The sequence below is a fragment of the Diadema setosum genome, chromosome 13 (assembly GCF_964275005.1).
Source record: "Diadema setosum chromosome 13, eeDiaSeto1, whole genome shotgun sequence".
Taxonomy (NCBI): Eukaryota; Metazoa; Echinodermata; class Echinoidea; order Diadematoida; family Diadematidae; genus Diadema; species Diadema setosum.
The window spans coordinates 39,525,025-39,538,775 of record NC_092697.1 but is presented as its reverse complement, the minus strand read 5'-3'; the positions used below and the strand labels follow the sequence as shown (position 1 = coordinate 39,538,775).

At 39.6% G+C, this 13,751-nt stretch overlaps 1 protein-coding gene across 1 annotated transcript in view; it reads right to left on the bottom strand.

Annotated features, from left to right (window-relative positions):
* Window positions 1-9,535, bottom strand: part of LOC140236645 (uncharacterized) — a 53,106-nt gene extending 43,571 nt beyond the window's left edge. The window contains exon 1 of the mRNA XM_072316565.1: window positions 9,225-9,535. Coding sequence (XP_072172666.1) covers window positions 9,225-9,535 — 311 coding nt within the window. The remainder of the gene's footprint in view (window positions 1-9,224) is intronic.
* Window positions 9,536-13,751: the final 4,216 nt, after the last annotated feature.

The following is a 13,751-nucleotide window of genomic DNA, read 5'->3' as shown; positions in this document are numbered from 1 at the left end:
AATGCATACAAACAACTTGTTAAATCCTCTTACATTTTTTTTTTTTTTTTTAGATATGGTGCATACTTTAGAAATGTACGTAGCATGCTTTTGTTTTTTGAGGCTTTGTGTACTGGCAAAAAGCATATCTTATTCTTATAGATTATGTGAATAAGTACGTATTCAAGTACGTTTTGAATAAAACGTATCGAAACGAATGTATATCATATTTTTACCTCTTCCTTCATGCAGATGTATGCTCTTGCCTAGAGGGTTTGTTTGATAGATAGTGATAGTGCTCACCTCATTGGAAAGGTAATTGGGTGAATATTTGGTTTTAGTATGTCATTCAAACACAACTTTAAGTTAACTTCTACATTAACATTTCAAAACTCACAAATTCCACGCACACATTTCATGATTCACAGGATCCAAATTACACCAATCTTATTTACTTTGCAGAGTGCAACAACAGCATAAGTTTGATATACTGAGCAAACAGGCTTGCATTAGTTCGCTCTATTCAAGGTTTAGAGTAGTTAAGTTACCAAATTGTACCTTGTTATGTGATGCTAAGTATATTTACCTTATAGGTATAATGTTGCAAATATGTGGTGCTTATTTCATCCATAACTGCTGCAAAATTGCTTCTTTAAAGGAGCCAATCAGTGTCACTGCCTGTTCCTCTAGAGACGCAATATTGCCCAGTAATCTCAAGGTTCACTTGAGGTTATACTGGGCAACATTGCGCCTCTAAAGGCGTAGACAGTGACACTGACTGGCTCCTTTAAAGAAGCAATTTTGCTGCAGTCATGGATCAAATAAGCACCACATAGGTGCAACATTATACCTATATGGCACAAAATCGCACCCTCAAAAGAGGCTACAATCTTGGAACTTAGGGTGCTTCTTTGCACCCTCACGAAAGATGTAAAGTTGCACCAAAAGTAGAGGCAAGAGAGGGTGCAAAATTGCGCCGAAAATTAAAGGGAGAAAGATCGCACCCTCAAGAAAGGTGCATCTCAGCACCAATTAGTGTGGGTGGAAAGATGCACCCTCAAGAAAAGGGTGCAACTTAGCACCACTTAGTGTGGGTGGAAATATGCACCCAAGGGAACCACTTCGCACCCTCAATAAAGGGTGCAATGTTGCACCTTCTTTGGCGGTGCAAAGGTGCACCCACAGGTTGCAAAGTTATACCCTTGCGCAAGGTACCACTTTTGCACCCATTTCTCGAGGGTGCAAGATAACACCCATAGGGAGCCACCAGTGTGACATCACTTTGCACCCTTAAAAGGTGCAAGAATGAATCATTTTTTCTTAGTGTGTACTTCCATTAACCTATGATCTTTGACCTTTGAATACATGGCCCGCATTTTTTCAACGAATAGACATTTGGATGCAACGTAGGTATTATATAAAAGAAAAAAAAAATGTTTTAGGAAAATACATTTAACCACTTCAGAAATAATTATGGAACAAATAGCAAAATATTGACACGTTCACTTCTTCCGTAATGACATGACAGAAAACTTTCCTCACGGAATCGTTCTGCCGTAATTCATGAGCAAGTCATGGATATATACTTAGTTCGATTAAAAGTATACATTGAGTCATTGCAAAAGCATCTAATGAAAAGTATGTTTCAGAACTACATCATTGTCATTTATTCTATAACACTAATAATATAGAGCTATTGGCCCGCCATATTGCCTAACAGGTCGTTGTCCTCCTACCACGTTTGTTTAGCAAATAAGGCACAGAATTTAATTTTGCACTTGTTGCCAAAGACTCTAATCTTCTTTACCGCTATTCTCAGACATGTATGCTGGTGCTGTATGAATTAGAAACGGAAGCTTACAAATTAATTTAATATTCACCATTTAACAAGGCAAAAGCGAAGTGATGTCTCGTCCACATATCGACTTTATGATTACAGAGATTTTCAAATGGCATAGGCCTAGTTCATTGACTTTTTGACTGTTGACGTAGTCGGACTTCACCAATATTAACACTGTCTTGACAGCAATCATTAGATGATCTGAGGAGTGAATTTGGTGATCATATAGCTCAAAAGTGTGGAAAGTTATTGAAAGAACACCAGAATACTATGTCGACAGTGTTTATCAGGTGAGATACAAACATAGAACAAGTTCCAGTGGGTCTTGACAGCAATCATTAGATGATCTGAGGAGTGAATTTGGTGATCATAACGTATAGCTCAAAAGTGTGGAAAGTTATTGAAAGAACACCAGAATACTATGTCGACAGTGTTTATCAGGTGAGATACAAACATAGAACAAGTTCCAGTGGGTTTCAGGAGGTTACTTTTCCAGCCAGGGTTATAGTCTAGCTGGTAAAATTGGGTCTTTGAGGGCATCTGGCGGCTACACCCCCCCCCCCCCCCACTTCTTAAAACGTCTGGCAACGGCCATGCATATATCCTGTAAGTGTAAATAACACGTTCCAGTGGGTTTCATTACATAGGTTATATTTTCAGCTATAGGCTAGCCTATATAGCTGGAAAAAGTTTGGTCTTTAAGGGCGTCTGGCGGCTACCCCCCACCACTTAAAACGTCTGGCAATGGTCATGCATTTATCCTGTAAGTGTAACGAACAAGTTCCAGTGGGTTTCATTAGGTTACTTTTTCAGCTATTTAGGCTAGCCTAGCTGGAAAAATTTGGGTCTTTAAGGGCGTCTGGCGGCTACCCCCCACCACTTAAAACGTCTGGCAATGGTCATTCATTTATCCTGTAAGTGTAACGAACAAGTTCCAGTGGGTTTCATTAGGTTACTTTTTCAGCTAGGCTGGCCTAGCTGGAAAAATTTGGGTCTTTAAGGGCGTCTGGCGGCTACCCCCCACCACTTAAAACGTCTGGCAATGGTCATTCATTTATCCTGTAAGTGTAACGAACAAGTTCCAGTGGTTTTCATGAGGTTACTTTTTCAGCTAGGCTAGCCTAGCTGGAGTTGGGCCTTTAAGAGCGTCTGGCGGCTACCCCCCACCACTTAAAACGTCTGGCAATGGTCATTCATTTATCCTGTAAGTGTAACGAACATGTTCCAGTGGTTTTCATGGGGTTACTTTTCCAGCTAGGCTAGCCTAATTTTGAGGGGTCCTTTCTTTGGCCCTCCTGGCCACACCCACCACTGATGACCAGCCAGACGTGCATTTCCATACTTAGGGGCATATGTACTAAATTGCTATATACATAAGAATTGGTAACCTTTTCAGCTAGGCTGACCCCCGCTGGCTCCCGGACTATAACTGTAAGTAATATTTTCTTACTCTGTTTAACTTATCGATCCAGATAGTATTCTATTTGTGGTATAATTATGTTATGTAGTCTTTACATTATGATGTTTATCCATATCTGAGCTGCACAAATAAAATTCAAATTTCAAGTTCAAAATTTCACATATCTTTCATTACTGTAAAGCAAATTAAAGAAATGCGAAAACTTTTCACAACTTGTACGGAAATTCAATTTCACTTTTCCCCAGTGTACAATGTAAGACAGTCCAATATGTGATGAATTTGCTGTCATAATACATTGACTTGGCAGGGATCGTTATATTGTACATAATTATTTATAACAATCTGTAACTATCCGAAAATATCCGCAACTCTCTGTAAATAGTCGCAACTCTCCGCAGGTCTTCCGAACTATTCGGAAGTTTTAAATGCAAGTCGAAAGAACAAAATTGCGTGCCAACTCGTGCCAAATCTCTCCGTATCGCCCCGCATATTTTTTCCCGTATGGGCTTATGTTTTGTAAAATGCTCTGGTGACAGCAAGAGATCCCGGGGTGTCCGCAGAAATAAAAGAAAAAAAAAGAATGACTTATTTGGACGTAACGCCGGACGCAGAGCATTATGTGACCGCTGGGGCCTTACGTAGACACACGAACGCTCACACACAACACACATACGTAGGGCCTACGTAGCCCACGAACACCAAACCCCTCAGATACTCATGCAGGCACAAAACTGCGCCCACAAACACGCACCATCATATACCCTTTGATATACACATACGCCACTATATTCCACATACACACGTAAGCATACAGGCACACGTATACACACAGACAAACAAACCACTACCACTATACAACCACCACACATGCACAGCTTCTACATATTGTATTACTATACTCCAAACACACACACATACACACACACACACAACAAATCATACACATCACATATCATGCAGTTCACAATACACACACACACACACGCACACACACACACACACACACACACATACGCATAACTTACCAGTCATACCCATCCCACCAAAGCTTAACATCGGAGGAACCACCCCGAGCCCGGGGCGACAATCCGTGACGGGGCGACAATCCGTGTCGCAACAAATTTTTTGCCAACACGGATTGTCGCCTTCGAGGTCAAAAACTGGGAACTGCACAAGCGTCAAGGATTGTCGCCAGGCGACAATCCGTGTAGGGGGCGACAATCCGTTCCGCCAACGCCCGTCACGGATTGTCGCCCCGAGCAGGAGGCGACAATCCGTTTAGGGGCGACAATCCGTGTCGCAACACACGTACCCGCACGCTAGAGCTGTGCAAATTATGCCCCGCGCTGGAAGTGCCCTTGCTACGAAGTGCACTAAATCTTGACGAAAAAGCCACATCCGTCATTGGCGATAGCGAGAATTGCACGGGTGATGACGTCATAGTGAAATGGGCCGAACGACCAACGTCAAACAACCAATCAAATGACAATGATCTCTTCGGGCCTTATATAATTAATTCTGTTACATATGTGACCGTGCACCTCAAAACGAACATAAAGTCGCACACACTGATTTTGCGTGAGGACAGAAAATAAGTGAAAATGGTCAACTTAGCCGAACTTGACTTTTTCATATTTTCTGAAAGAGCGGGTCTTCTTTTACATTATGCGAAAATTTGGTATCATAAAACGGGGAGGAAAGTGTGTTTTTTAGCAGTTTATCTCGAACATTTTTTGGTAGAATAGTGTGATTAGGTGTGTCTTTAGAATCACTTTTTCATTTCTGAAAAACCTTGTCCACACTCTTCATTTTCAACTCTAATAACTTTTGAAAGGATAGTGCTACTGCTTTGAAAGTTGGCGTTAATTATGGAAAGAATGTGTTAATGAGGCATATTTGATTTCAGCTTAATCTGATAATCCCTTCGTTGTTGTTACTCTGGTGGTTTATTTCCTGTTTTTTGTCCCATTCATCGCACAGCCAGCACGTTTTGGTAAAGATTAAGCGCTTGAATAGACACTGTACTTCAGAGCCTCTTTTCTCAGTTCACACTTTTCCTGAGTTTGTGCTTTCTTTCCAATATTTAGATAGGTTAGGAGAGTCTATTTGATTTGAGTTATACATCATTTTAAAGCTTAAAGTCTGCTCTTTCAGAATAATATGGTCTTAACTGAAAATTCATGTCTGGCGACTTTTTGTTTGTTTTGAGGTGCAGGGTCACATATTATATATGTGTACATCGTATATTTTTTTGTGTCATGTTCCTAGGGACAATTGGCAACACACCATCTACTCTCTTACTGGACCATGGCTCCATGCCTGCCGTTATGAATGATTGTGAACCAGCTGTAGGGGTTAAAGACTGGCAATGACCACGAGAATGTCCATTATATTGTGCTTTTAAACAGTCTTCCGCTGACACACTTGCATGAACACTGAACCCATTTCTTTATACCATCGAACTCTACTCTTGCCTGACTTGCACCACCGCACACACACCTTCCCTCCCAATATATCACATGATCACTCTCATCCCGCCACAGACAGTCACAAAACAACCCAAGAAACACACACACGTCTACCTATAGCAGGTAACTACATTATCAAATTTAGTTATGATATGTTTATTTCTGTTTATCATTTTTATTGTATGCTATGTCTGTATATACCAATATCATATGTTTACTTACAATAACATATTGTGGAATGTCTTGTAATTGCTATATGATGTTGCCAAGTATGCACTGAAGTTGTTAACTCATGTTGAAACTGCACTCAATGAGGGTTGTGTTCATCACCCCATATGATATGTTATGCTCAAAACCTATATTCCATTTCGTATACACAGACAATAAAGCTGACAAAGACCAGATGTCGAAAGCTTCCACCACCAGCCGGCATCGTACGACATCTACTGTCTGTATTATATAAATGAATATATATATATATATACATACATACATATATCAAAATAAGAATTGAACACGTGGAGCGCGTGCACTCACACTAATAATGAGACCTGGCTGGGGTGCGTGCATAATAAAGTGATGCTGCCATGAATGCAGAGACAATGTAGTCATGGCATTCAAAACGTGTGTGAAAATGACCCAATATAAAAGTGGAGTCTTTGGAAAATGCTGTACTTTCGATGATTTCTATTATATTGGGTGAGAAGGAGGAGTAGTACCTCAGTCTGTAACCGGGGCAGCCGCATGTGTGTCAGGAGACATGCATGGTTCTGGATTATTGGTCTTGCTGGATCACAGCAAGAAGTGGCTGTATTCAAAGGAAGGATGAGAAAGATAAGATTCTTGAAAGATGGATGGAATATGTTGGAGACGTGTTTGCTGAAAATCATCCGCCAAAACCAGAGGTAACTGAATGTGGAGGCCCCGCCGTTCTAGTATCAGAGGTTATAAATGCTTTGAAAGAGATGCGCAGCAACAAAGCAGCAGGATTAGATGGGATCCAGGCTGAAATGCTTAAAGCTTTGGATGATTATGGTGTTGCTCAGTTAAATCAGTTATTGAACAGTATATGAAACAGGATATCTTCCATCAGGCTTTACTTGCTGGAATCTGTGTTCATAACAATACCCCCCCCCCCCAACAAAAAAATAAAAATGAATAAATAAATAAATTAATAACAAAAAATAAATAAAGGCAATGGAATGTGGTGGCTTTAAGACTATCAGTCTCATGAGTCATATTATGAAAATCCTACTAAAGATCATTCTGAAGAGGAATCAGTTTCCACTCAGTGAGAACTTCAGTCTGGAGAAACCCAATTTGGCTTCAAGTCGGGGTCTGGGACACGAGATGCCATAATTATTATTTACTTTGTGCATCATGACGGAGAAGTGCTTGGAAAAAGGAAAAAACCTCTATGTATACCTCATTGATTATGCCAAGGCTTTTGATTGAGTCCACCACCAGAAAGTTTTCGAGTGTCTCCGCAATATCGGGATGAACAGTGGGTGATTTCAAGTTCGGTGCTAGTGCTAGTGCTAGTGCTATCTCAGCACCAGCACCGGTGATAAAACCGAACTTGAAATCACGTCGGTGTTGCGAGTTGACCTCAAAATTATGACGTATTTCCGGTAGCTGGTGCTGGGCTCGGTGTTGAATGTCGTCTGCTGAACCGAGCTCCGCCGATTGTGTTAGCGATTTACGTGCTTTTTCGCCATTGACTAACACTAGCCCCTAGGGATTAACATTTTCGTCATTTCAAGTTCGGTGCTGGTGTTAGCGTTGCCGTACGAGAGTCATATTCACGTCCATAATAGATGCACGTTTTACGTGCAATGTCTATGCTAATGCAGTGGTAGCCCACGTAACGTACACGAACACTCTCGACATGGCTTTATAAATCTGAGCCTGGGAGCAAAATTAAGACAGTTGTATTTTGGGGAGTGGATGAAATTTGTGGCATTTTAATCTGCCTTCCTCACTATGCGTCTAAAACTAAGCAATGTCGGCTACATCTTTTAATATTTGACTGTAATCACGCGCAATCACATTTTTCGTCGCGCAATTCCCGCGGAGCTCGCGGTGCTGTGATTCCAACATAACACCTAGTGCTGGTGATCGATAATTTTGATCGGTATCGCCTCGTTAATCTGACCGTCGGTGTTGGAGCTCGATTTAACGTTGTTTTTCGGGGCTAGCACTAGCACTAGCACTAGCACCGAACTTGAAATCACCCAGTAAGGATCTGAGAGTGATTGCAAACCTGCACTGGAACCAAAGAGCATGCCACAGGATTGACAATGAATTTTCCGATTTATATGCAGACATCAAACGAGGTGTTCGTAAGGGCTGCATCATGTCACCTAGTTTGTTTAAAGGGAATCTCTCCCCTAAAATTTAAATTTGAGAGGTGCGAGAGCATGTCCTCAGAACTCTAGAGATAATTCTATCCCTTCACAAACAAAAAAGTCCGAAACTGTGAAATATCAATTTTAATAAATCAGCATGCACTAGTGCGCGCTGCAATAGTAGCCACATCTGAAAATAGTAGCCGCGCGTAGCATCAGTGTGTGCACGTTTCCTTCGTTCGCTTCCGTCTGCACACGGTTATATCGAATACTGTCGATCGGTATCGCCTCATCGAGCCATCCGTATGAGCAGATGCTGCAGCGGCTACCTGGTCGGTGGCCCGGCGCGGCGCGGCAGCTGCTGCGTACGTGGACATTTGCGTGCGTTTGCGTGTTTTGAGAGTATTGTAGCACACTTATCGTACAGAAAATTATCGAACTACCAAATCGAATGCAGTCGATAACGACTCTTAGATCAGGGCGCATGTAATTTTTGGCATTTTAGTGATTGCTCTATGTCTCTTTATATATTGCTATATCTCTGTATGTGAGTAACGTTCCACTCTTATATTTCATAGGGATATTAGCAGTACAATAACCTACAATGTCAGAAAACTAAATTTCTGTGTACAGATACACTTTAATCTATACACACAATATACTTTTAAAGAACATTGACAAGTGATTGAAGGCATGTCTGGGATAAACGTTAGTGGAGTAATGATAAATAATCTGAGATATGCGGATGATACTGTGCAATCACAGTATCATATCTGATATCTGATACCTGCAATCAATTGTTGATGCCATATACCAAGTAAGGCATTTGCCTTGGACATGAATGTGAAGAAGACCAAAACGGTGGTAATATCTCGAAAGGTGGAAATAGCAAGGGTAAACATATCTGTCAACAACACCCTTCTGGAAGAAGTGAGTGAAATCATAATTTATCTCATTTTATGACAAAATGTTTATGTTTTTGTGACGGGAAGAAGGGGAGAAATGGGGAAAAGAACTGGAATGGCTAAAAGTAAGTTTACCAAAATGCGTAAAATTTTAACATCAAGGAAGATATCTATTGTAACCAAGGTCAGACAAGTGAAATGTTGACTTACTGACTTAAAGGCGTAGGACGGTGTATCCCTTTGCACTCCTTCGGGTGAGCTCACTCCAACCTCTCCAGTGACCTGTCCTTGGCCTGGTTTTCAAGGCTCGGTAGGGTTGATCCTGTATCACAGCGAAGTTGGTCTTTCCATCGGAGGGGAGGGCGACCAAGTGGTTGTGCTGTGTGGAAGTCATTATAGTAAGCTTCACGTGGCAGGCGATTCTCTGGCATGCGGATGACATGCCCGAACCATTTCATTCTGCGTGAGGTGATTTCTTGGCTGATGGATCTTGTGACATTCAGAGACTTCCTGATGTCCTCATTCCTGATGCGGTGTAGGATATGAATGCCGGCAATGGTCCTGAGGCATTTCATCTCAAAGGATTCAAGTCTGTTTGTGTCTCCCTTCCTTAGGGTCCATGTTTCGGCACCATAAGTGGCGAGTGGTAGGATGAGAGCTTTATATATTCTCACTTTTAAGGTTTTCGAAATGTTTTGATTTGACCATATTGTTCCTTTGAGACGGCCGAAAGCCCAGGCTGCAAGGGTAGTCCTTCATTTAACATCATTTGCTACTAATGGGACAGTGTTGCCAAGAAAGACAAACTTGTCTGTCTTTTCTTCATCATCTATTGTGATGTCACCTTGTTCGCTTGACATTATTCGGCACTTTGAGATGTTAAAGGACAAGTTCACCTTCATAGACATGTGGGTTGAGAGAATGCAGCAATATTAGTAGAACACATCAGTGAGAGTTTGAGGAAAATTTGACAATCCGTTCAAAAGTTATGAATTTTTGAAATTTCTGCTCAGTCACGACTGGATGAAAAGACTACTTTAGCTTGTGATGTCACATGTGTACAACTCTATAAAGAAAGAATAAAGAAAATTCAACATATTTCAATTTTTCTCGCATAACAAAAGAACACTCAACTTCTCTCTTTCGGGAGGCAGGGGGAATAATATTACCCCTAACATACCTCGGTAACAAGTCGAAGAAATGTGCACTTTATTCAAAAAGTAAAGATTTGTGAAATTCTCTTTTTATTTTCCTTATATCGTTGTACGCATGTGACATCATACACCGTAGTAGTCTTCTCATCCAGCAGTGATTGTGTAGACACTTTAGAAATTCATAACTTTTGAGCGGATTGTCCGATTTTCCTCAAACTTCCACCAATGTGTTCTGCTAATATTGTTGCACTTTCTCAATCCTTAGGTATATGAAGGTGGACTTGTCCTTTTAATTTTCATTCCCCACGCTTTACATGCTTCTTCTAGTTTCTGTGTAGAAATTTGTAGTTTATCAAATACCAGGTCTAACAGCGTGGTGTCGTCAGCATAATGTATGTTATTGATATGCATTCTGCCCATGTGGAGGCCACCATCTGACGTCTTGATGCCATCCATCACAAATTCTAGGAAGAGGTTGAAAAAGCTGGGGGAGAGGAGACATCCCTGCCTTACACCTGTGAGAACATCAAACCACAGTGATCTTTCCATTCACAAGTACTGCACATTTCGATTGATTGTAGATACTTTCAATCAGGTCCACCAATACACTATCAACTCCAATGGAACGGAGACACTTCCACAAGGCATCCCTCCAGATAGTGTCGAACGCTGCCTTGAAATCTATGAAGTTCCAGTAAATCGGGATCCCCCTCTCTCTAGCTTTCTCCATGATTTGGCGTACTACAAATATGGCATCTGTCGTTCCTCTGGAAGATCGGAAGCCACATTGTTCTTCCGAAAGGTAATTGTCGATGGTCTAACTGTTGTATTCTGTTCAGCACCATCTTGCATAGTACTTTCCCTGGTGTGGCTAGTAAAGTGATAGTCCTGTAGTTTGCTGGGTCAAGCTTATCACCTTTCTTGTGTACTGGGGTGATGAGTTCCTTGCTCCAGTCTCCCGATGTTTTACGTTCAGCGCACACAGTATTGATGATCTTAAGGAGAAGTTGATTCATACAGGGTCCACCAGACTTCAAAGTTTCTGCAGCTGTCTTATCCAAACGTATGCTCTATTGTTCTTCATTGCTTCATTGCAGTCAAATGTAACGTATATTCAATTCTCCTTTACTGTTGTGAAACATGATGATGAAATTAATAGAATATCTATCATTAACTAATCTGTATAACACATCCATCAAAAAAAGTTGCAGGAACTATGAGTAAATAAATTTGACTATAGGAAGATGAACTCGGAAGAAAAACTGTAGCGATTCTTTTGAAGAAAAAAAAAAACTTTTTTTGGTAAAGATCACTTTCTATGGTACAAAATAAAAAAGGAAATAAAAACCTTATCCCCACTTGTAATCATACTGACTGCAGTCAAACGAAATAAACAAACCCAAAGGTCAAAACACACGTCATCCAAGATGCTAAGGCTGTTGAGGTATAGTAATGCTAATCAACATTTTACACATTGTGTACGCGTATCTCTCCACCACAGAACCAACTAAAAGCTAAAAACTAATTTTTAGTCAAGGACAAATTCTGAAAGAGCAGTCTTTAAGCTTTTAGATTATATATAACTCAGGCCAAATGGACTTTCCTAACCTAACTAAACATTGAAAAGAAAACATAAGGAAAAATACTCTGGAAAGTGTTCACTATAAAGAAAAGAAGCGCTAAAGGATAGAGGCTATTCAAGCGTTTATTCTTACCAAGCCGTGCTGGCTGTGCATCGAATGGGGCAAAAAGCAGAATGTGATGCTCTGCAGCATAAACAATGAAGGGATTATCAAATTAAGCTGAAATTGATCATGCTCTATTAATGCATTCTATCCATGACTAATAATTACTTTCAAAGCAGTACCATCATCTCTTCAAAAGTTAGTAGAGTTGAAAGTGAAGAATGTGTAGAGGAGTATTCTTAAGAAATCAAAAAAAAAAAGACACACCTAATAATTACACTATTCTACAAAGAAGTGTTATAGAAAAAAAAACTGCTTAAAATACAATTTCCCATTCATTTTATGATCCCAAGCTCTACCATAATGTGGATGAAGGTTTGTTCTTTCAGTAACTGTGAAAAGCTAAAATGTGTCTAGGTTGACCCATCTCACCTATGTTGATCCTGACAAGAAATCAGTGTGAGTGACTTTTTGTTAGTTTTGTGCTACATGGTTACGTAATTATGTTCATACGCACTCACAAAACAGAACGACTATAGAATTTCAACAGTATGCCGTGTTTGCTGACAGAAGCCTTGGATTCAGTAAGGATGATAATTTGTCTAAAATTCTGGGACAGATTCAAAAAAAAGGTTAATGAGTACATTATCATTTGGACTTTCCATTAAATGTTATTTTCTGTTTGGAATATCAAATATTAGGTGTTCGTGTTTTTTTTTTTATTATTATCATTATCTTTTTTTTTTTTAAGCGAAGGTTATTTTCTGCAATGCATGCCAAGTAAATAAATACTTCCCTCAGATAATTTGGAACAGGCAAAGAACTGCATTTAAAAGGTAGAAGTATAAAGTTCCAAATTGACATAAAATATATGACCGGTATATATGTATTTGGACTGACAGCCAGTGTGAGCTTCTCAAAACCGATCAAATTTGTTCAGTTTACTTGATTATAAATTTCGGTGGACCAGTATTGGATAGCCTGTAACCTCCGTATCTGTTGGACTGGCAATCAGCAAAGCAACAGAAGTCAACAAGACACCTAATGAAAGCATAAATTTAACGTTTTGGTATATGGTGCAGGATTTGGAAAATATCCTGTCAGAAAATACTGGGTTCGCTCAACTTGTTGGTTTAAGTTTCTTGTGTGAAGACATGCTGGAGATTGTTTTGGACAAACTATATTCGTATTGATATTGATAAATCAGAAGTAAATTTCTTAGGGTAACATTGATACTAACTCTCCCGCAATATGTTAGAGCTAAACGGATCCAGTTAATAAAGGATGCCGTCTTTTCCTGGTGCAAAGTAAGTTTCCATGTAGTTCACTAGTTCAATAAAGTTATAAAGTTAATTTCTGTGTAGGGCGTACAGCATTAAAAAAAATGTAATCTTAACTTGAAGAAACAAATTTTATTCATTTCAAAAGTTGTAGAAGAACAAATCATGATTCTGAACGTATTCTTAAATAGATTGTTGCACTTGAATATGATTCATATTTTTATTCATTTTTTTTTTTGGTAAATGAATATTTTTAATTCATCTGATCATGTAAGATTCATTCCTACACCCATTTCACGCGACAATGGTGTTTTATGCAAATTACAATGGTATTTTCCAGCGAAATCTTTTATGTTTTATTCACTCGTGTTTGTGTCTGTTCAAAGACATGTACTCATGGTTTTGTTTAAATTATTTCTACAATTAAAACAAACAAACACACACACACACACACACACACACAAGAAAAGTACATACTATGGACTTCCAGAAAAGGGTATCGTATTCCCTTTTGGAGTTAACAAATATGCGGAATAACGTACCTTTGTTCGTTTTGTTTATTTTTGGGTCATTTTTGGATTAACGAACCACAAAATCAATACAAACAAACAAGCAAACAAAAACACTAAAAAAGCAAAGAATAGACATTGAACTATTTCCCCTCTCTCACTT